Below are 25082 nucleotides of genomic sequence, written 5' to 3'. Positions count from 1 at the left end.
TCCAGGAGCTTGGAAGTAAATCCCTTCAAATTCCGCAGGATTTGGGCTCAGAAACACAAGCCTGAGTGTCACAAGCTGTTCCCTCCAGAACAGGGACGCCGAGCTTGGTCTGCGGGGCGGTTTGTGATCAAGGACGTGGTAACGTTTGGGGTCCATCTGGAGAAGAGCAGAAAAAAACTAGACAATCACAAGCAGAGTTCTTTCTTACACAATAACTTCCTAACCCCTGAGTTACTGGCAGACACTGGACTTGATTGAAACCTTTTGGGTTGTGAGTTGGAATTCTATTATTGCTGCAACATGAATGAACTTGGCATATCTGAAGAATGACTCTGTAAACAATGGAAAGGCATGGGGAAAAGAGCAAGAACCATCTGATGTCTCCGACAGTTGACCGATCCAAGCTCCACCCACAAATGCAAGCTTTTATAGCAGCTATTTTGAGGTTGGAGACACAGTACAGAACATTGACCAAAATCCCATTCATCCTTGTGAGGTTTTTTTTGTATACTTTCCAGTTGGAAATTCTACACAAGTGAGCTGGATGAAACCATGAAAGTGAAAAACTGAACAGTAGTAAAGCTGTGTTTTGTTAAGAAACTGGAGATATCACGATGTCACGACACAGGGGTTAGGAAAACTGTCACACACAGTATTATAGTATTATAGTATAAAACACACACTATTATATACATACAATCTTAATGAAAAAAAGTTTTTTTTTTTTATTTAATGTCGAAAAGAGCACCCAGAAGGAATCAACCGAGGTGCCAGATTGTCATTGAATGACAGTGGGTCTGCTTTTGTATTTGTGAAGATCATCAACTAATCTGTGTTTGTTGTCATGAGTCACACAGCCAGAAGGCCTGGTGTCATAGTATGGCATGCAATTTCATACGATTCCAGAACAATGCTTGTCCGCATGCTGCCGCCGTTTGAAGAACTTGCCAAGAGACATTGGTGCTATGCCATGACCAATTACGCCTTTCCATGTGTGGGATACTATTGGAGGCGCAATCAACAATAAACAGAACAATTGAATCTAAAATCACCAAACTTTTCATGAAAACTGAAATTAACAAGTTATCAATAATTCTTAATGAGTATTGGCTGTTACTCTGCTGGAGAAAACAGCTTGAACTTAATCCAAATTTTAGAACAATCAATATTCTTATGTTCCCTCTATAAAATAGTTTAACACTGAAGACTGTAAACTGTTCTATTATCTTCTGAGAACTCTCTCCTATCTCCTCTCTACTGTGGTTTGAGGATAAAGTCCACTTATAGCACCTAAATAACACCAGAGGAAGCTCTACTGAAACACAGCAGTAAAAACAAAGGATAAAAGCTGAATCCATCCCAAAAAAAAGACTAGTTAATGTTGAAGATAAAATGCATTCTCAAATGCAGAACCAGTACTGCTTGCATGCCCCGAAAATCAACCACACACACACACACACACACACACAGTTACTCAGTAAACAGTCAAAAGTGTGTTCCTGTTTAAGAAGTGGGCTATAAGCTGATTCCTGTTCCAGGTCTGACCCCTGGTTCTAAAGCATGACATGCGGCCATCACCGCTGCCTCGTGGGAAATGTAGTATTTCCTGAGCTGGGGCGATTTGTGCAGCATTAATGAGAGAGAGGTCAAAAACCCAACACTGGATCGCATTACACTGCATACCTACTTTACAACAATGGGGACAAATGACCAGGAGACTGTCTGGAGAAAAGAGATATAAAATTTAATTGACATTTTGGTCCAAAAGTCAGTGGTAGTAACAGGGAGTTTGTTTTGCCTTGACTTATCAGCAAAAGCCTTGAAAATAGATCATGGAACATTGCTGTGAGAATATAATGGCATTCGCACAGTAAACTTTTTATTAACTTTAATATTACATTACTTTTCCTGGGATTATTTTTTCTTTGGAAAATGACTTTTAAATGAGAATATTACATTGTTTATAATTTTTGTTATTGATTTTACAAGTGGAAATACATTCATTATTAGTTTCTTTTTACTGTGTTTAGATATTAATTTTACAGTAAAAAGTAGCATTGTACTGTTATGTGTATTTATCAATGTCAACTGCCGTTTATGACTGAAAATGTACAAAACACTAATTTAGAAATTTAGAAACAATTAATGTTCTGGCAAAAGGGGTGCCAAAAAAATAGCAACACTTATTGTCCTGTAACTTACCAAAATCACCATTTCTTACAGACATTTTTGGTGCCCCTGGATGCCAACAAAATTACTATTTTTGACAGTTTATACATGCGCAACTAAATGCATGAGTTATTAATGGGTGCACAGTGAAGTAGCTGAACTTACTAATTGAAAGGAGTTTCTGTATATGTTTGAATATATAATGCATATTTTACTCATAATTCAAATATGAGAAAATATATGTACATATATTTTCCGTACAGGATACACTCTCTGCATGAAGACCGCCATCTGTTTCTACCTGTTCTGTATCATCAATCACTAAACTCATGTGATGCTGCCAGCATACCTGCATGGATCTCTTGCCATGCCATGCACCTTGTTCTCTATATATTAAGAATTCACTTGAAACACACACACACACACACACACCCACAGTCCTACTATAAAATCTGTTCACATGCACACAGATTCCTAACTCCATCCCCCCTCAAAGTCCATCTGGACAAACACACTGGACACTCTCACACATGCGCAATCTTATACCCCAGAGGATACTTCAGTAAAATTGCAAGCATGAGAGTTTGTACTCCAAACTTTTCTTTTTTTCTGAAGTGCTCAGTTCTCTTTTCTCTTATCAGTGGAATGTGAGGTGCTCTCATCTTGTAACTAAGAAGCTATTAAAACCTTGAACTAATGAGCCATGATTGGGTCAAAACATCTCCAAAACATTAGATCTTAGTAGCAGGTCTTGTGGGATGGGTCTGGTATGCAGTGGTCAGTACCAATGATTGTGGAAAACATGAACTACATGATTCAATTCCCTACCATCCTATAGAAATTAAGTTAAATTTGTCCACAATTTTTGTAAATCATCGACCAGAGCCTGTGCAGAGGCGGAGCTATAAAGCCCTACTTTGTAGACCCGCCTCCTTCTCCCAGATCAAGCGTATCTCTCAGTCTGCATTCACTAAGTGATTTTTTCCAATGAATATCCAGTGTGTGCAAAAAGTGTAATGTTACAACAGTAAAAGTAAAAGCTGGGTATCACCAGTGAATTTCCAAGTTGATTCGATTAAGATTCACAAGGTCCAAATTCGATTCTATATCTGATTCATTACAATGTTTAGATCAATTCATTTAATTGATATAAAAATGGATTTTCAGATAATCTTTTGTTGTAATTGTACAAGGAACCCTCAAACTACTGTTATTTAACATACCAATATTTACCTAAATATTGCTGTTCATTTTTTTTTACTATTTGTAGACAAAAATTAACAGAAAGGTGCAAAGCAAGTCCTGTAGGCAGTTCTTACCAGCTAAGACTGCAACTCATTTAATTTTAAGTGTAACCCTGCCTTCTTACGATATAGCAGAATAATGTTCAATCACTAGATTATAGCAGAAATAAAATATGTGGCACAACTAGAACAAAACTAACGATTAAAAGTAGACACTGGGGATAGAAAGACAATTTTAAGAAGAAAAATCTGATTAAATATGGCTGGACTGTATTGTCACTGAAACATACAGGGATGGGTGTATAAATGGTGAACCAGCAACATGGTTATGGATGTCCAAGATTCAGTGACTGTACGTGGGTGTTCCTACAAAATCTTAGGTCTTATGGTTGATCCAGTTTGAAGTCCCAGATGCTGGAGGCTACTGTACCCTATCTCTCACCTAGTCACCAAACTCTACCCTAGTTAGGCTGTGCTCAGGCCCCAAAGTTGACCTCTGGCTAGATGTGCTATGCTATGCATGATACAGCTGGTCAGAGGTCAGCTGAGCTGCACTTTGCTCACTCAGGCTGGTCTCAGGTTAGGCGTGCTTTGTGTAATTATGTTTTTTTCAGTCAGAGCTGAGCTCTATATATAAAGCGTCTGGCTCCTTGGCACCAGGTCCCAGCATAGCTCCCATTACACCAGCTAATTTGGACCTAGCCAACAAGCAGACACCAATTCTACGCTTTACCACCTCTCGAAAACACAGGCATGCTGCACACAGCAAGAGACAGAAGTGGGAGAAAGAGCTGTGTAGGAAATTATATACTGAAGTTAAAAACATCCACACTAAAAGAATAAAGAGCTGAAAATGTAAAAAAGTGGAAAAACTAGCGATTTCATAAACCATGCTGATGTCACTACAACACTGACACCTTTTATGGGTGTGTTCGACTCATCTATCTCATTAAAAAGCACTGACAGCTAAAAAGAATGACTCTGAGTAATTGTTTCCAGTGGTAGCGAAGACACTGGACAGTTGTAACATGTGATGATTTTAACACATTGAATTTCTCCAATTAGAAACAAGCTAGAAGGATGACGCTCACTGATCACACGCTCAGTAGGACTGTCTTCTTTTTAATAAAAAGGAGCTACATTTGAAACTCCATTAGAAACTTATTGTTATATACAAAAGTGTTTATATTTTTTAGCTAAAAATGTAACTTTTCTATCTAAAGTATTTTTCGGATAATGTCCTGAGATAAAATGCGAATTAATCCAAACAAGTATTAGTAGAATCAACGTTTTGTGAGCTAAAAATAGAAATGAATAACATGCATCAAACTAGCAGTCAGGCTAGTTCATATGAGGTGAAAACAAAGCTGGTAATACTGGAACAACATTCAGTGATTTTCATTTATATTTTAAAACAAAACAAAGATAATCAACATCATTTAAATAAATAGATTATTTAGTAGGGAAATATATTGATTAATGGAAAGCTCACTGCATTGCTTAAGCATTGCTTGATCACTAAATAGTTCATAGCTTTAACAGCTCAACTGCTTGCCAACATCTTCACAGGAGTTTTTTCTTCTGACTGTGCTGCACAAGTCAGATGTCAGTTCTTGTTCATTACTATAAAAAAGAACGAGGCCAATGTTATATACATGAAACAATGTACAACACAAAAGTTTTTTTTTTTTTTACATGATTTGCTGAATTTGGTCATAATTTGACAAAATATTTGATGCATCCCTGCCAAAAAGCATACATTTCCAGAAATGGTATTTAGTCATAATTGCATTATTATGCTATTATATAATCAATATATCTGCAGCATATAATGGTCTTAAAATATCATACATATATTGCAACAATCTCTGTTCCAGTATATTATCCAAAAATATAATACTAGTTACATATATAACCTATTGGTTTATTAATATTAATTTTATTACTACCGCTGTTTTAAACTGAAAATGTCACTCACTGATGAAGTTCAGTTCTGGGGATACTACAAAGTTTTCTAACAGCACCGCCTGCAATGTCAATAGGCAGAGAGAAGAGTGGAGTAGAAAGGAGAGCAGATGTGCAAGTTCTCTCTTGACACACGAATGAGGACAGCAGTGCTCTAGAGCGGATCGCATGTCACTGGACGGCACGGCACCTGTTTCTTCCACCACGGGACCGATTACTGTCCCGCCGCCCCCTCATCTCCCTTTCTACAGTTCCACTATTAGATCATGACTTGGCTCTGGGTTAAACACCTTGACATCCAGCAACGTCTTCTTCCAAGCCCTCACTCCCAGATAAGCCTGTCCCTCACTTTCGTCCCTGTGGACAAAAGTATTTAGACTGCTTGTTTATTGTTCCTTCCAAACAGCAAGGAATTTAAAAAGGGAGTTTCTCCTGCTGTTGTTGAAGTAACTGTGTCTACTGAAGAGGAAAGGCTTTAGATTGGCTGCTTTTCAGCATTGCTGTAACGATTTCACGATCATCACCTCAAACCCAGCTCCTTAATTTATCCTAAAAGCACTGGATGGAGCCCCATTATTCCAAAGAACACAGTTCCACAGTTCAGTAACCATCTAGCCCACACTAGAGGTATCAGACAAGAGGCATGATGCCAGTAGGCTCATTCTTATATACTCCAGAATGTGTGTCCCAACTCTGCATCCTTTGAAGTATGCAGTATACAAAAGCATAACCTTCTAAGAATGCGTAGACACCGAAGGCCAAACCAAATTTGCTCTATGACAGATTTCCTGTTTGCTCCATGGCACCGCAGTTCCTGCCCTTACTCTTGCGTCATGAAACAACACTCCCATTACCATCACAGAGAAGAAGAGTGGATTTTTGTTTTTGTACATAAAAAGCCATCAAAGTCGAATATCCATTTTTTGCAGTCCAGTCTTTAAATGCAGCCTATGAAGAATACATGTATAAGTTAAATCTCATTTCTCTCTAAATGGACTAGGCATAGGGTTGGGTAATATATTGAGTTTTTAAGAATTACCAATACAAGATGTAAGATGACACAAAATTGTTTATATCAATATAGACTATGTTGCGTTCCAATTACCTCCAACAGTTCGCCTTTCTCTTCTCCCAGTTTGTCTCTGCATAACTTCACTTTGCGCCATCTTTCTCCCTCACTGAACACAACTCCCCCTCCCAACCGATTCACCAGTAAGTCCTGTCGGCAGCGACAGCATGGAGAAGCGTACAGACATGATAGAAGTTACAGAAGAGGAGCTGGTTAGTAAAAAAATTAAAATAAAATAAATAAATAAACAATGGCTCAATTATTTGAAGAGTGTTCGGATTCAAAGTGTCAGATGAGCAACAGATTTTTATAATACATAGTCTATATATTATTTTATATTAAATATATTAGTTTATGTATAGAACAGCAATGTGTATTTTTAATTACTAAAATTACAAAAAAAATTAAATTCCATAATGAACAAAAATGCAGGATGCAGGTAATATATGCATTAAAATGTTTTTTAGTATGCCGCAAATCAAAGCAGTCCCTTTTTACTAGTAAAGAACACATATGTAAAAAAGACAGTATAGAATATAGAAATATAACTTAAACTATACACACATCATGGACATTTTTAAATATGCAGACATTAATATAGAAACTATGAGTTTTTTATTTTATTATTTTATTTATTTTATTTTATTTGCACCAAGTAAACCTTTGATTAAAATGTGGTCAAATATCTAAATTCTGTTAATATGTGAATCTCATTTTTAAGATTTTTTTTAGCAGGGCTGGTATATTTTAATAATACAGAACATATGAACATATTTCAGCTATTAATGTAAAAAAATGTCTAAGAATGTCTTAGAGTTACTATTTTTAGACATATTTGAGTAGTTTAGAATCTCCTGAAAATAACATTTGACATTTTTATAATTATATAATATATTCTATAATTATTTTTGTAAAGTTTAAGTAAATAAAGATGCAGCTATAAAAATTGGTCTAGGGTTGTATACAAAGATATACAGATGTGACGTTTTTTACAGGGAGCTTTTAAATCTATTCCAGTTTTTTATTCATTTGCTCCTCAGCTAAAATTCAACAGGACTGTACAGTTTAAAATACTTAAAATTTAGATGAATTAACTACAAAGGATGACATTAATTTGATTAATTTAATCTCCTGACAGCACTATTAAAACCGGACTGATCCAAAATGTGTCAAACAAAGGATAAAAACAGAAAACAGACAAAAAATTAAAAAGCATTTCATAGCGCCCTAAGCCTATATCAACTTGCACAACTGAGAAAATACACAACTAATTTATAAATGTAATAATAAAAACAATAATCTAATACTCCAGCTGCAAGAGTCTGTGAATCCCATAGAACTGCACTGTGGAACTCAAGCATATAAACAGTTTGAACAGTTTGATTTCTTAAGCTTTCTAACTGCAGCTGATGTTGATTGGTGTTAATGTGGTCTGCAGTGTTTAGGGTTTGTGTGGTTCATGGTGTGTGGTATATCTGCTACTCACTGAATGGGCTGAAAGATGTACTGGGCTAAAAATATTAACTCTCTTTCCTCCATGAAGCACATTACTCCTACATATTTAACTGCAGAAATGGTAAAAACACTCCAAACGAGCTGTTGTGCTGAGTGCTGCTGACAAGCTGCACCTGTATGAGGGCGGGGTTTCTCAACCTAACTATGCTCTGTATAGCTCCATCTAGCGGCTGGGCGTGGAACTGCAGCTTCCTGTGACCGCGTATCCTCACTGTTCGGACCTACTATATTAGAGAAATACCAGATGATCATGTGTTTTGGCTGAAAAATGGCCGATACCTATACATAGCCCATTGATATTTCCATTTCTAGAATACGGTAACAGTCAAAAGTTTGGATACACCTATCATTCAATGTTTTATTTCCTACATTTTAAGGAATCATGTAGTAACTTTTCTGAGTTTCTGAGGCACTTTTCCTGTGCAACTGAGGGAAAGCTTGGTCTTCCTTTCCTGGGGCGGTCCTAATGAGAGCCAGTTTCATCATAATGTTTTTGATGGTCATAAAATTTTTTAGATTGACTGAACTTCATTTCTTAAAGTATTAATTTCTTTAATTATTTGAATAACAACACGCCTGATGGTTGTAAACATATTAAGAGGGCAAGTGGTTTAATCTTGAAAAGACACAACTGAAAGCCATTCCAGGTGACTCTACCTCCTACAGCTGACTGAGAAAATCCAGCCAAGATGTGCAAAGCTGCCATCTAAGCAAGAGGTGCTACTTTGTAAAATATAAAAGTATAAAACTATAATATTAAATATTCTGTTTGGTTTAACACTTTTATTTTATTTACATAATCCCCTATGTTTTTCTTAACAGTTAGGGTGATTGTATCAGCAATAGGTGCAATTTACTGTGGCCAAACTAATATATTACATTAGGTGTCCACAAGCATCAGGACATACAGTGTATGACTGTGTTTGGATTACAACAGGGTCATGAGGAAGTGTTAAGATTGCTTAATAAATATAATAAATTCATAATAAATTTAAATTAATTAGTCAAAATGCAAGAAGAACAGAACTGCTGGGACACTTCCTCGTACATCCACATCTATCGGCCCACAAACTTCAGATTTAAAATGTAACAAGCTAAAGCTTGTAAAACAATCAAATGCTAAGCTTAAGATTGCTCAACTAACATTACTATCCTAGCCCTGCACAGCTCGTATCATTCAACTCACATATCAGTTTAATTTATGTGAGTAAAGCATAAACATAAATGTAAATTTGACTTTTTGGCTGTCCCTGTTGGTTCTCTCCTTCACTCACTGCTTTGTTTATAGGACCAGCGCTTTGAGTAGCGCTATTGGGGGCCGGCAAAAAGGACATTACTTTGCAAAACCCAAATGTTAAAAGAAACACTGCAATATAACTTAAATAAATGCTTCATTGTCAAATACATACTATTTAATCCTTTCATATATTTGACCAAACGCAGAAAGTCTTTTTTTTAACTTGGCAAATATTTTTGGTTGCCATATATTTATTTTTTCTGTAGCTTGGGCAAAACAGTGAAACACAGATGCTGAACCAATCCCTCTTCTAATGATTTTTGCTCACCACAGACCAACACGAGACAGCTGGTGTGTCCAACAATCTCCCACACTTTCCCTCTCTCACACGCTCAAACACTCGGGGTGAATGACACTCACAGATGTTCACGCTCATGTCTTGTTCGGCCCTCCAGCCCCTTGTGCTGCTCTAATTGTTTGCTATTAAACAGTGAATTCTTCCATGACCAGCACGCTCGGTATTATCTGTCAGTGTTTCCTCTCCATTCCTAGCTCTGGATCAGGCTCATTGTATCTGCTGTTGGATGCGTTCCACAATGCTCAGCCAGCAGAGCCCGTCTGCTCTCCAAGCAAAACACCTTCACAAAGACACCACTTCCTCCACCTCCTCCTCTCTCACTCATCGCTGTCGGAGACAGCGTCAGGATTGACTTAATCCAGCCACTCCAGAGACAAGCGCTTAGTGGCAAGGCCAAACAGCTGGATGGTGGAAGGATATTGTCACATGTTGTCACTTTTTCATATTAAGTGGCCAATATTATTTTATACTATTAGGAAAAAAAGAAATCATTATACTTTATAATGTGTGGACATTTTTTGGTCAGGGGATAATAATGAAGTCTCCAGAAAAATACGTTTCCAGGTCATATAAGGTTTCTGCCTCAGAGATTTGAGACCTATCAGCACATATCTGACCAAGTGGACAACAGGGGTTACCCAGTTCATATGATTCATGGAATCTCCCTCACTTATTGTAGCCTTTGTATTCATCAATGATACAAACAATGATACATCCTTACATAAATCTCATCAACAGTGTCAAATCTGGCCTAATAAAATCCAAGGACAGTGACTGTTAATGGCTTAGCCCATATGTGGTGCTCCTGGTACGCAGAAGTCAGTACCTACTGAAAGAGTCCCAAGGAAGGACAGCTGTTAAATTTATAGAATAGGATAAAAGAGGATAATGGGTGCCCAAGGGACAATGATGCTCTAGGAGCTCCCCCCTCACAACTTTTAGGACTTAAAAGATCTGCTGCTAAATTTAGTGTGATTTATCACTGTTATTAATCATAATGCCAAAACTGACTGGCAAAAATGAGGGTTGATTTTTCCTTCCCATTATCACCTTTACTGGGAATGCTTTACATAAATAGATTTGAAATTTCCCTTTGATTTAGCATTTTTGTGTCACACAATTTTATTATCTATGATATACAACAAATAACCAAATAATGACAATTTCTCCCTATTTCCTTTAATATCGTAAGCTATTTTGATTATTAAATACACTCCAGTTGTAAATAAATGACATTTTAGTTTTTTGAATGTACATAAAGTTCATATTTGCATATTTGTTTAATTGTTTATTTGGTTAAAATTAAAATGTGGACCTATCCACAAAGTTTAAGGAGTTAATTTACCTTTAATAGAACCTCTGAGTAATGCCATGTTCATATACTAAATAACGACAGACAAACATCCCATACTACACAGTAACGCTCAATACATTTCTTAGTAAAGGCCTTTTTTTTTGTCTGCACAGAATCAGGACAATTCAAAAAGTGCTGAAATGGTTCTTTGCCCTGAGAAATCGTTCATTTTTATGATGGAAAACCTCTTGTATGGAGTTTTAAAATATATACAGCAGAAGTTCCACTATTGTTAGGAGTCAAATAATCCTTTTACTACTACATAGCAGTGGTTCTCAAACTGGTCCCCTGTTGGCAGTTGGGTTAGAGCAAAAAATCTGGACCGTTTAGAGAGCCCTGAGGGTCGGTTTGGGAACCACGGCTTCTGCTTATAGAAACTGTTGTCTTGCATTGGAACCACCGGGGAACCTTTATTTTTAATGGTGTACTCTAGCAGAAGTTGTCTCAACCCCTGCTATATGCTTGTAAACAGTATGAATGGAATGACACTGAGTACCATATTCACACCATAGTGTCATCGTCACCTTCATAATTAGATACGCTACACACACACACACACACACACACACACACACATCCATGCCCAAAGAAATGGAGCTTCTTGATCCTATAGCTGTCCTGCTGAGTGAACCCTGTGACCCCATCTTCAGGTCAAGTTACACCCGATGAATGCTAGTATGGGAGTCACATACTGTACACATCTCCATGCCTCTCTCCTCATACGGTCACCTCACCCCTCCCTGGGCTATTTATCGGTTTGCCCTGGACTGACCTGAACCTGCAGGCCTCTTGAGACTATCTTCCAGCAGCTCCAGTCCAAACCCAGCCTGGGGAAGACCCTGTCAGGCACCAGGGCCTATTAGAGTGGAATGGTTACTGGAGCAGCAAACAGCTGCAAAACAGGGTCATCCCTCACAAGGTGAAAATGCCACACATGCACACACACACACACATTAGTGCACATCCCTCAATGTCTCTGTCTCAAATAAACTAAGTAATCTCTTCATCAGGCACATATGAACAAACTCTCTGCATCTTCCCTCACACACACTGCACTACCTCTTCACAGGAGCCAGACAAAGCTTGCCTTGGCCCCTGAGAGTTAGCATGGTTCCCAGGAGTGTTGTCCTAGGAAAGCAGCCCTCTCCCAAAAATATTTGTTTCTCTAATGCGACAGGCTCCACACTTTATCTACCCCCGCCTGGCTGGGCCGCCCAGCTCTCCACAGCAAAGCTGGAAGGTCCTGAGAGCCGCATCACGTTCCAACATCAACACACAGGTCACCTCTGCTGATGCTGATGAATTTGAGTTTGAATGATTTGGAAACCGTTTGGTTAAGCATATTTATTTTGTGGAGTCCCACAGGGTTTTATTTTAGGGTCACTGCAGCTAATGTTAATTATTGTGTGAGATTACTGTCTTATGAGTAAGAGTGGGAATCACAGGGCATCTCACGATACAACATTATCACAATACGTTGCCCACAATCAAGATACTGATATTCTGCGATATTTGATATATATCGCAAGCCAATTCTTTACGATACTTCACGGCATCTGTTTTACGGAAGAGATTAAATACTTCTAAATAAAAACAAATAGCAGGAATTTTGGATTTCACAGAATTTGACAAGCAATATTATTTACAGCAGGTTTATCCTATTCATTTGATTTGCCCTACCATGTGAAGTAATGAAGCGGTAACTATAGTATGTCCAATTGGGGGCTGAGTCTTAGAGAGTTTAAAGCAATAAAAAACTAAATAGTGATTTTTGATGCCATGTATTGATCCCAAAGGGTTTTATTTTAGGGTCTATGGAGCTGAGTTAATTATGAGTATGCAGATGAGGATTTATGAGGATATAGAACTGAATTGTGGACCTATGTACAACTTTTTTTCAGGTGTAAAGAAGCTCCAAGTAATGCATTGTTCCTATACTAATTAACAACAATACCCTCAGCAGTACTACCCAGAGTATATCCATAACAACAACTTTTTAATAAATGCATTTTTGTCTGTATACAATCAAATCCTTCCAACGTTTTTGAATGTATTACAAAATGTATTGTAGAGCAATGCTGATGATAAGAATCAGGGCTTATATCTTAAAAAATATGTTTAAATGCCCCAAGTATACTAGCCATATTTCTAGAAATAACAGCTGGCATTTTAACTGGTGCAAAAAAAGAGAGTTATAAAGTTCTCTTATGACACTGACAGTAAATATTATTGCATGTACAACCATTGGAAAATCCTTCCAAACTCCCACTGACTCACTTTCCAAGACCCTGCTGCTCTGTGCAGTGATGGACAAAGCAGAATGGAAATGTATACAGCAGAACAGAGCACACCCCGCCACAACCAGCATCCTTACCTTCTGTTTGCCTGCTGCCACTCCTCGGTCCACCCCACCATCCTGCTTCAAGTTTTGGCCAGCCAACACCATAGCCTTACATTCCCCACAGGAGCCGATAGTCAGCTGCTTGCCATCATCCACCACAAGTGTGCGACCGACTCTTGGGGCGTACAGGAAGACGGGCAGCCGGGCCACAGTGACTGCCCTTAGGCCCAGCGGCCTCCTCTTCTCCCGCCGACAGAAGAAGCAGACGAAGGAGTCGCAGCTGTACTGACGTGACCAGGGGCTGCTGGATGGACCCTGCCCTGGTCCTGAGCCCTCATGCTGGGCCCATTGCCCCAGCAAGTCATGGTAGCAGAGGGCGCAGGCTGACACCAGGCCTGTGGCATCGGCGGGGCGGGCACGAGGGGCTGGTGGATGCACTGTTAAGAAGGGAAAGAAAGGCTCCCTATCTGCACATCGACCTGGAGGGTTGACCCGAAGCTGGTACTCCGTATGTGGTGAAAGCTCTGCTCCACACAGGTAGCAGATAGAGGTATGTCCTGCTGTCGTCGCTGCAGTAATTCGAACAGAACCTCCAGGACTGGCCTGAACACCTCCTCCACCAGTGGCCTGGTGGTATCTCCCAAGAAAGGTGCTGACTGACGTGATAAGCTCCTCGCTGAGGCACAGACGGTATGCCGCCCAGATGTCCTCCAGGATTGAGTGACAGGTGGTGCAACAGTGCACCTGGCCGTCACGAATGCCCTGTGCATCCGGCGGGCATGGAAGCATGTTGATGAAGGGGAAGTACATGGCACCACGAGCCTTGCCCACTCCAGCACGGGCATAGGCCACTCGGATGTCCCGTCCACAGTCCCGCCCACACAGGTAGCAGGCCTCTCTCGTGGGGCGTGGAGGGGTCATAGGTACAATAGGGTGAGCAACAGGACGGATCTTAGATATGTTTCTTTCCGACCCGGCTCCATCCACAGTGCCCAACGTGGGCGAGAGGGGGTCGGCATTGCCTGTATCCAATGGCACCACGTAAAGCCGCTGCAAAACAGGTACATCTGCCAACTCAAAGGCCTGCCACTGTTGCAAGAGTGAGGAGTGGCAGCTGGCACAGACTAAGGTACGCCCCCGGGGGCTGAGGGGCATCGCACCAGGCGGAGGGGTGTGAAGCCACAGGAAGGGAAAGAACGGCTCACCTGTGGCGCGCTCCTGCTTCTGCACGCTCACCTCAAAGCGGGCACCTGGGGGAAGCCTCCTGCCACACACGTAGCAGGAGCACCTGTGGCCCCGCCCTCCCCTGTGTTCCTCCTCTTCGCTTGCCATGCTGACCTCCGTGCTGATGATGTCAGCTGCCACCACCCTGCCAGAAGATGCCACGGTTGCGTCATCGACGTCCGCGTCAAAGAGGAGCTGCTTGCTGATGCTGTTGACACTGCTGCTGGTGCCGGTGCTGTGCGAGGCGTGCCCGTCGTGGTTCATCAAAACGGTCCCGGAACGGTTTCTCGGGCCGAACTTTCCAACGCCGTCCATGCTCGCGTGCGCTCTGGCACTTACGCTACACACGCCGTCCTCCAGGTCCTGCTCATTCTCGCTTTCGGACAGCGACGAGGACTCGGATCCGTCACCGCCCCCCAGCCCCCCGGCAGCGTCCGGGTCGCGTGCGGCTCCCCAGTCTCTCGAGAGCCGCCTCGAGTCGCATTGGTGTGGTCTCTTAAGCCAGTACACGCGCTTGTCCAGCGGCGTGCGCGTGCGCTCGAACGCGTTCCACTGCTCGCGCAAGAAGCAGTGGCATACGGCGCACGCCAGCGCGTGCCCGTCGGGTCCCACGTCTCGCGCGCCGGGCGCGGGCTCCTGCCCCTGCAGGAACGGGAAGCACGGGCCGCCCTCCCGGCCTCGCGCGCTCACCGGCAGCCGCAGCTCCTTGCCCGGCGTCACGCCGCTGCCGCACACGAAGCAGTGCACGAGCGGCGGCGGCGCGCGCTCCTCGGCGCCCATCAGCCGCTGCTTCCTCGCCGTGGCCGCGCTCACCCCCAACGCCGCCGCAGCCGCCGCGTGCAGCTCGGGGCGGAGCTCCGTCATCTTCCACACCGCGCGCCTCAGACCGGGGCCGCGGGGCTCGGCGCGTGACTCTCTCCTCGCATTTACTCCACGCGCGCGACACAGAAAACTTTTGGAAAGTGTGAGAGAGAGTGAGTGAGGGAGGAGGAGAGGAGGGGAGGAGGGGGAGGAAGAGGGGGAGGAGGGGAGGGGAGGGATCTCCTCGCGCTTCAGACTGAAAAAAAAAAGTTCAAACGGTGTCCCACGAAAGCGCGCGCAGCAGCAGCTCGATATTGTGAAAGAGAAAGTTGTCCCGTGCGGAGAAGAGTCCCCTCCGTACAGTAATGTGAGAAGCAAGCGCGCGCGCGAGTGTGTGTGTGTGTGTGTGTGTAAGAGCGAGAGAGAGAGAGCAGGCGACTTATTTCAGTGACAGTGATAAAGAGAGACAGTGTCTTAGAGTAAGAGAGAGAGAGTGAGATATTTTATGATTATTTGCTGCTTTTATTTTATTGCAATTTGTTGTTTTTATTATTGTAATGATTTGGTATAACATTAATGATATTGTTGTCGTTACACTCATGCCAGTAAAGTTTGTGTGTGTGTGTGTGTGTGTGTGTGTGTGTGTGAGAGAGAGAGAGAGAGAGAGAGAGAGAGAGAGAGAGAAAGCGAGAGAGAGAGAGAGAGAGAGAGAGAGAGAAAGAGAGAGAGAGAGAGAAAGGGAGCTGTGCTGTGATCTTTGGCTGTTAGATGTGTAACAGCGCCTCTCCACGTGCAGCTCGCGCAGACGGCCAGCGGCCAACAGCTGGCCTCTCAGCTCAGACAGAGGAAACTTCTGTGCTGAACATTCAGCTTCATCAGCTGCTCTTATCAACACCACTCATCAGATATGTGCTTTAGTGTGATTATGCACTTTATATCATTTCAAAATGGCACATCCCAAAGTTTGTTATACACCAATCAGCCATAACATTAAAACCACCCACCTATTATTATACAACCCCCCCCCCCCTCTTGTGTTGCCAAAACAGCTCTGACTCATGAGTCATGGAATTCCCTAGACCTCCAGGGACCAAAGACACCACAGACACAGACTCAAACTAATGCTGTCCTTACACTACAGGACTCTGAAAAGACTTTTAACAGACTAAAGTCTGACACCCTCTCACATAAGACAAGTCACAGACTTTTTACTCACAGACTAAGATTTTAAAAGACTGGGGATCACTAATTGCAAGACTGCAACTAGATTATTTCCCATCATGCTCCTGGTGGAATTTACACACAATACACATTACATATCAAGTTATAAATAATGTGTATATAAATACTGTGATTTATCAGAGACATATTATGTGTTCAACTCTGCATATTGTTTTAGATAGAATTAATGAATTAATCATTCTTGAAAAATGTGTATTTATTAAACTTGCTTGTATCAAAAATAAACTGTGCAATAAAACAAAGCAGTGCACAGTAAAATCACTTTAAATATAGTGACCTTAAAGTGCTATATGTGTTTAAAATACTGTACATATTAAAATAAGAACCATATTGGGCATCTTACCTGCAAAATGTGTTCTTTTTCAAATAGTTTGTAAACAGCTATGTAAAATATTTTGCCTTGCAGCCTCCCGTAGCTCTCCTATTAGTTGTTGACATTGTGCATCTCAAGACGTCAAGACTTGCGATAATATTAAACACAGTTGATTTTAATGCCAAGACGCGAAATAGACTGACTAAAACTTTCAATCCTACGCTGAACCATCAAGATGACGCAATCACACCTCGACTTTAGCAACACTCTCATGATTTTATCCTAAAATTTGCCTGAGACAGTGAAATCACTTGAAAATTTTTAGGTGTAAGGTCGGCATAAGACAGAGAGATACAGATAGCTAGAGAAACAGAGGGATAGAGAGGGAAGAGAAATAGAGGATGAGAAATAAAGAAAGAGAAAGGAGAAGAGAAAGGAAAGAGAGATACATGCAATGCTATTTTCTCAGCCTTATTTACTTTTTTTTTTACTGATGCATTAATAGCTGAATCAGATGTGTTAAACATCAACATTCAAGTCAGAAGATCAGGTATTTAAACATTTAGAACCTTACAAACAGAATACGAGTAGAAAAAGCATCCAGTGTAGAACAGGAACAGTAGTGACAGAAGCTGGTGCGGGCACTGTCAGCCTCCGTCACACCCTAAACCACAGCGGGAACTTAATTATATACACAAACAATGACTTACAGAGAGAGTAGTACAGTAGGGCTCAAATGCTCTAATCCAGAGCAATAGAACGACTCAGTCATCCACTTAAAACTTAACCCGAGATTGTGGGAATTGAAAAGATACCTCTAAGCTTGGATACAGACCAGTACAAAAGACAGTATACCTACATACTACAGGTACACAATGATCAACAGCTGGATATAAATGCTATACTTAAGCTTAATATTAGAGATCTCAAAGTGAGACATTTCAATGCAGTGTGAACTGTAACAAGTGCATTTTTTTTTCAAGACAAGTCACACATAGTGAATTTAACCTCCACATTTAAACCCATCCATACACATATCGACACAGTCCAATGAAAAAAAGTATCTCAAACTGTCCCTTGCACTGTGCCAAAATATTTGGATAAATGGACCAACGGAAACTTCAAAATGACCTAAAATTAACTCTTTTTACATTGACTTCCTTTGAAAGTTCAGAAGGTTTTTTCTCTCATCTGTAAAGTCGAGGTTTTGGAGAAACTTGTTTTTAATTGGACAGCGACAATATGCACTAGTGAACACATACACTCACCGACTCCCTTAAGCAGTGTGCAGCCATCACTTTGGCTTACAACCTTGTTATCAATAACCTGGAGATTTAAACCCTAAACCAATAGTCAGACAGTAATTAAAGGGCACATATGCCACCTATTTCTCATAGATGCTATGTTTTCACCAATCAAAATGTTTATTTGTTTTTCCTGGTCCAAAAATGAGCCATTATTAATTTTTACATAATTATTTTGTCGAATCTCAAACCACTCTTTCTTCTATATTAGAATTAAGTAGTTTTATTTTGGGAGGGGGTGTTGTTTTTGTTTTGCCTACTACCAATCTATTAAGATGCCTATTAGGCACAAATGTTGTATGTATGTGAAAAATGTGAAAAACGAATAAAATAAATATTTTGTCTAAATAAAAAAAACAAACAAAAAAAAAACAAAGACTTTTTGTAACTGTCCCTTTAAGACTGTGAATGGCCAAACAAGCAGGTTTTAATGGCGGGCTATTGTTTCGATAATGATTTTATACTGATACATAATCATTTTAAACACCCAAGAAAGCTTTACAATCACATTTTACCCTCAATACTCAAAAATCACACACTCTTTTGAGGAACATGGAAATTCCACACAGATAGGGACTTGAACCCAGGCTCCTGTGCTGGGAGACAAACGTGCTAAGCTCTAAGCCACTATGCCAGCTGCTTTGTATTGTCACAAGTATATGAATAGAAATATTGAGAAACAGACAAAGTTTCGACCTAAGAAGTGACTTGTTTAACAAGTGATCTTGTTTAACATGAAAAAGCTATGTGATGTAGCTGTTTCGCATTCCAAGATGCTTGAAAAGTTTGTTTTTGCGTAATATGGGCCCTGTAAATATTTCTGAGGGGGTTCCTTTCTGATGAATGGAAAATTTACACAGAATGTTTAATCCCTGTCCACCCAATGTGCACACGAGGCACTGAGTGACTGAGTCTCATCATCTTCCCCATAAATTTTGATGACACCAGCATGCCTCCCTCTGCAGTCATATCCCAAAATCCATTAAGAGAACATTCCAGGCTTACAACTCACATCCAAACAGGCAGCCAGCTCACTGGGTTGTGTTCAGGCACTTGGGAAACAGAAGCTCTCCTGATGCTCTTAATGCTTTCGGTCCTCCTCCATTGGCCTGCGGGGAGAAGGCCCGATCGTCTCTTCTTCCAGCATTTTCTCACGAAGTTGTGACACGATTCATTAGCAGTTCTTCAGTCCAACAGTTACTCGCTGCATCTGGAACTGTGTAATGTGCATGTGTTAGAGCTTCATCCAAACTGCAGAATCAGGTCCTGTAGGAAAAACCTTGTTAGAATGTTAGAAATGGCCTGCAATCGCCTATTGAGGCTTTTCTCAGACCACGAAGGAATGAATTTATATATATATATATATATATATATATATATATATATATATATATATATATATATATATATATCATTTAGAGCATTTATTTGCAGAAAATGAGAAATGGCTGAAATAACAAAAAAGATGCAGAGCTTTTAGACCTCAAATAATGCAAAGAAAACAAGTTCATATTCATAAACTTTTAAAAGTTCAGAAATCAATATTTGGTGGAATAACCCTGATTTTTAATCACAGTTTTCATGCACCTTGGCATGTTCTTCTCCACCAGTCTTACACACTGCTTTTGGATAACTCTATGCCACTCCTGGTGCAAATAAATCAAGCAGTTCAGTTTGGTTTGATGGCTTGTGGTCATCTATCTTGCTCTTGATTACATTCCAGAGGTTTATAATTTGGTAAAATCAAAGAAAAACATAATTATTAAGTGGTCTCTTATTTTTTTCTAGAGCTGTATATATATGTAGTGCCTATTCAGAAACCTATAAGGGAAACTTAACAATCAACACTCTACACAAACTAACACACCATTAAGATCCGACAGCCAATGGCACACAGCTTAGTCTTAGATGGAAATGCCTGTCCACTTCTTTGTTTTTGGAGTGTGGGAAAAATCCATACAATCATAGAGGGAACGTGTTAAGTTCACCCAGATAGTGACTTAAACCCAAGCCCCCAGCACCTAAAGGCAAACTTGCTAAACACCAAGCCACCATAGCATTAAGGTGGACAACAATACCAAATCTGCTTCTCGTATTCTGATTTATTAGAAGACCTATCTTCGTTAGTTGGATCTGATCTAATATGTTAAATTACAGTTGGAGCCAAGTCTACTGGTAGATCCTCAGGAACCAAGTTGATCTCCACATTTGTTCTATTTAAAGATCATTAGAAAGTTTTCTCTTTGTTTTTATCAGTTCATTAATGTAATGAAAGACAAACGATGTATGCTCAAATGATTGTGGGCAACTTTCTAATGAATGCATTGGACTATTTTAAATTGCATCTTTTGCTGAAACAGATGTGCAAATGCACAAACACATACAGCTTGTCTATTCCCTGAAGAGAAATATTGCCAATAGAATAGGCAATGACTCAATTGGAGCACACCTAAAGCCATGCATGGATTAAGGGGGTATAAAAAAGACCCCCACAGTCAAGCTGTGATGTTGACGACGATGATGATGATGATGATGATGATGATGATGATGATGATGATGATGATGATGATGATGATCAATGGAGGGAGTATCGTAAGTCTTGTATGACTAAATGCAAAGAAATCTCTCAGCAATGTTCCTGTGAATGACAGAGCAGGTGTCCCAATACTTTTGATACCTAAGATACCTTAATTCCTAACAACCTGCATTCACAGATTATACTATACTGTGTAGAGCAGCAGAAGCTCCATTGATTGTGTCTTTTCCCTTGACTTATCTGTGGTTGTTACACTGCCCTCTTCTGTCCAATGCCCAGAATTGCACCATCCTGTCCTGTCCAGATTGAACACAGAAATTCTTACACACTGACAGACTCAGGGGGAAGTCTATATGCTGAAGTGAAAAAAATCCCTGTTGGCTGCACTTCTAATGTGAAAAAAGTGATAATGATGATTTTCACTTTATATCAGGAAAATGGGTTCATGTCATGTTAATTTAATCTAATATAATAAGTGCCAACCTCTGTGTGGAACTCTGTTGGTGCCTTTTAAGTAGAAAAGGGTGTTATCATTAAGTGCCTTCTTTACCACACCAACAAGAGTGCGTCCCAAAGGGTGCTCTTTCCTGTAGAGTAAATGGGATGTGCTGCTGCACAGTGTTACACCTCAGCCCATGTCTGTCCTGTGTTTTTCCCTCTTTTGGTTTTCTGTGCTCCTGCCCTGTTTTCCTGTCTTGTGTTTCCAGCCATGTGCTTTTTTGAGCACATGGCATTGTTTTGTTATTGTTCTGTCTCCGCCCTAGCCCCGCCCTAGCCCTGCCCAAGCCATTAGTGTTGTCACCTTGTCTCATTTGTAACTCCGCCCCCTCATTACTTCCACAGGTGTCCCTAGTGTGTGCCTGTGTATAAATACCTCATGTGATCCATTGTTCTCTGTCGTGCTTTTTGTTTGACCTTGTCCCGTGTGTTTGTTATTTTGGTCTACAGTTCTGGTTTGTTATCTTTATAGTGTTTTGTTCCTTGCTTCTCAAGACCTACTTTATCTTTTGTTTTATAGTCTTTAAGTGTTTACTTTAAGTGTTTTCTTTGTCTCAGTTTTTGGTTTGCTTTTTTGTTATGTCTAAAAATAAATATGACTTGCATTTGCATCCGGCCTCCTCCTCCTTGTTACACATAGGGTCCTCCTGCAGGTGAGGACACACAAACACGTGCCCAATTAGGTGCTATTCTAATGGATAGTTTTTTTAAATCTGGTTTGACCCCATGGTGTGCAGTAGGTGCCCCCTCCCCTTTAAACAACCAGAATTCACTACTATTTACATGCTAAGTTTGTGCAGAATACATGCACACACAACATGTACATACATGTATAGGATTTTTAGAGTAATATAATGTACCACAGTGGCCCTTTAACCACTGGAGCACACTTGCACAGAATGGTTTTATCAATGGTAGTAAGGAGCTTTCTTTAGGGAGTTTATTTCTCCTCGTAGCTTATGTGATTGGACCTGATCAGCTGTGAAATGTTCTTTTCTCCTCCTTTGTCTCTTTTTCAGCACCCTATCTCCCTCTCTCTTCCTCTCCTCTCATCCTCGCTGTGTTTGCCAAGCCCAGCTAGGCTGGCACTGTTTTGTTCTGGGCTGGGAAAACTGCTTTTCCTACGCTGGAGAAAGTCCATTAACCCCTCAGTTACTGAAACCCTATATGTACTTTTTACTTGAATTACTCGATAACCATAAGTCCATTATGTATCCATTATGTATAGTACATACATTATGTATATATATATTCAGTGTACACTGTATATATTGTTCTGTATCATCTCTGTGTTTATCATTGTTCATTCAGCGTTTATATATGTTCAGGGAGCAATATTGCCTTGCCACATGTGCTGTGCTGTGTGTGTGTGTGTGTGGACGTCTGTACAGACATGAAGGTGATGACAAGGGGGACCAGAGAGGCCTTGGTGCCCCGATCTGACAGACAGACCCAAAGACACCTTGTTAACCCACAGTATCACAGTACACACACACACACACACACACACACACACAGATATGGGCTTTGTGCGGGCACCATGCACACACACAATGCTGTGCCTGTTTGAGCAGCTGAAAGGCATTAAAGAGACACCTTGTTCAGTGATGCCTTACCTCAGAGAGTGTCTGTGTGTGTGTGTGTGTACATGCTTTACGGTCCACTGATTTTTCCTGGCAGAGCAGAAGAATTGTCATTTAGTCAGACTCAGTTGAAACTGGGAGTGATGGGCGAAGCAGACTATACAGTAGCCCTGTCCAAGCCCAAAGCCCCGCCCACAAATAAATTCCTTGATAGCAACTGTCATGGGGTTGGAAAAGCAGTTTAAGTTTCAAGTGTTGATTTAAGCGTGTTGGTGAGTCAGTATTCGTAGGTGTGTATTACGTGTATTGGCACACTTTGTGGATAAGCGTATTGAAAGCGTATTGATTCTTCTGAAATCAAGCGTATTACAAAGCTTTTGTTGGAGTAACTATCTCTACTGTGCAGGGAAGGCATTTTACTACACTGTAAACCCACAAGTCAAGTCAATTCAAGTAGTTTTATTATCATTACTGCATAGGTACATAACTTACAGATACAATTTACATTTACAAATTACATTTTACTTCCCAGAGGTACAGCAAAGTAAAATTATAAATAATAAAAGAATGAGTAAGACAACAACAGCACAGATATAGACATATGTAAGAGAAGAGACACAAGACAATAGTGCAATAGTGATAGAGGGAATAAAGAGGGAATGACAGTTCCACTGTAAACCGAACACGTATAAACATTAGAGCAAATATAGAGGTGAAATTAGTGCATTCTTTAAGTTTCTTTAAATGCCACAGTTGTACAGTTGCACAGTTTAGTCTGTTCCCATTGGCCATCTCTTTGCATACTGGGTGTGTGTCCCAGTTTCTGACACTCACCCTCAGTGTGTAGTGATTACCCCCAAGCAACCCCCAGGATATCTTGTAGTTTACATATTATGATTAACTGCCTGCTCTCAATGTTGTAGGCTGTAAGAGCAAGCAGCTCATCTAAACTGCTAGACCTGTGTTGGCTGTGTGTCATACTGTTCACTTTATAGCATTTTTCTGTTCCATCTTATTTTTTCTAAGTATTTTAAATCTATATTTTACTTACATGAAACAAAAATAGAAGACTAAATACAAATTATATTATTATATTCACCTGGCCATAAGTTTAAAAGTTTAATTATTGTACAAAGCAACTGATATAACACAAACACACTAAAGTTACTTACAATTTAGGCATAATAAACTAAATGTCTAAAAAGTCTAAAAGTCTAGTTTTTAGTAATCATTACTTAAATTGACAAAACAATAAGAGAGTTTGTAAGGTCAGCTTTTTGGATAACCACTGATCCCCCTCATCCCCAGCTTCCCAACTTATCACAAATGTATTCCAGAGAACGCAGTTCTGCCACTGCTACGCAACTTAATGCTGGGGGCCTTTATGGCAAGTAGCCCGTGTTTATAATTCCTATTTTATTGACAGCACCTCTCTACATTGACTAGACAAGCTGTGTGTGTGCATTTGCTCATATGTCTCAGCAATGAGTGCTAATTAAAATAAATAAATCTAATGCGTTCAGTAGACTGGATGTCTACAACTCTCTGGACATATCATGTGTTTGGATAGTGTGTGGTGTGTGTGTGTAGATTTGGAGCATCTGGGAGGTATTATTCTCCGATTTCTTTGTGGCCTTTGTGTTCTGCTGTGTATTCCCATCCAGAGACCTGTGAATCCTCTCCAAGTCTTCATTGGGGAGAGAGAGAGAGAGACAGAGAGAAAGAGAGAGAGAAAAAAAGAGAGAGAGAAAGCTGTTGGCACAGGTTCAGACATGACCCATTACAGATGAAAGTGGAGCTGTGAGCTCTCTCCACTAAGGATCTGTCAATGGGGTTTTCCACCAGAGCCCTGAATCTCCAGTGCCCAGTGCCTCTCTACTTCCAGCAGGAACACGTTCTGATGGGCCAGACTCACCTGGGCCGGATATCTGGGCAACAGCTGCTGAACAAGACTGTATCACACACACACTTTATCTACAGTTTGATGTTAGCTTGAACCAGATGGGATTGGACAAGTCACATCAGGTTTGGACATCATTTCTCACATAACTGATACCTGTCCAGCTCAGGTCCGCTTCAGGTTTCATCTTCAACTTCCTCAGTTCCATTTTCCAACTTCTAACAGGTTTTGGCCTTTCTCTATTTTGTGACCTTTATATTGGAGTTGCTTGTGTTGAAGATGTCTAAAACATCCATCTGAATCAGTTTATCTGATTTTGCTATATATAGGTTTATGTTTGAGTAAAATGAACACTGTTCTTTTATTCCACAAACTAGACAACATTTCTCCCAAATTCCAAAAAAAAAAAATTGTAATTTAGAGCATTTA

At 40.4% G+C, this 25082-nt stretch overlaps 1 protein-coding gene across 4 annotated transcripts in view; it reads right to left on the bottom strand.

The window, feature by feature from the left end:
- gse1b (Gse1 coiled-coil protein b) overlaps positions 1–15423 on the bottom strand; it is a 332945-nt gene extending 317522 nt beyond the window's left edge. For 2 of the 4 annotated variants that reach the window (XM_007244000.4, XM_007244001.4), the window contains exon 1: positions 13286–15422. In XM_007244000.4, coding sequence (XP_007244062.4) covers positions 13286–15340 — 2055 coding nt within the window. In that variant the 5' untranslated portion in view covers positions 15341–15422. Of the gene's footprint in view, positions 1–7933; positions 7998–13285 lie in introns of those variants that run through there. The other 2 variants (XM_015604469.3, XM_049483699.1) reach the window with 2 other exon arrangements.
- Positions 15424–25082: the final 9659 nt, after the last annotated feature.

This window comes from Astyanax mexicanus, chromosome 9, assembly GCF_023375975.1.
Source record: "Astyanax mexicanus isolate ESR-SI-001 chromosome 9, AstMex3_surface, whole genome shotgun sequence".
NCBI classification, from domain to species: domain Eukaryota; kingdom Metazoa; phylum Chordata; class Actinopteri; order Characiformes; family Acestrorhamphidae; genus Astyanax; species Astyanax mexicanus.
This window is presented reverse-complemented; position numbering and strand designations above follow the sequence as displayed.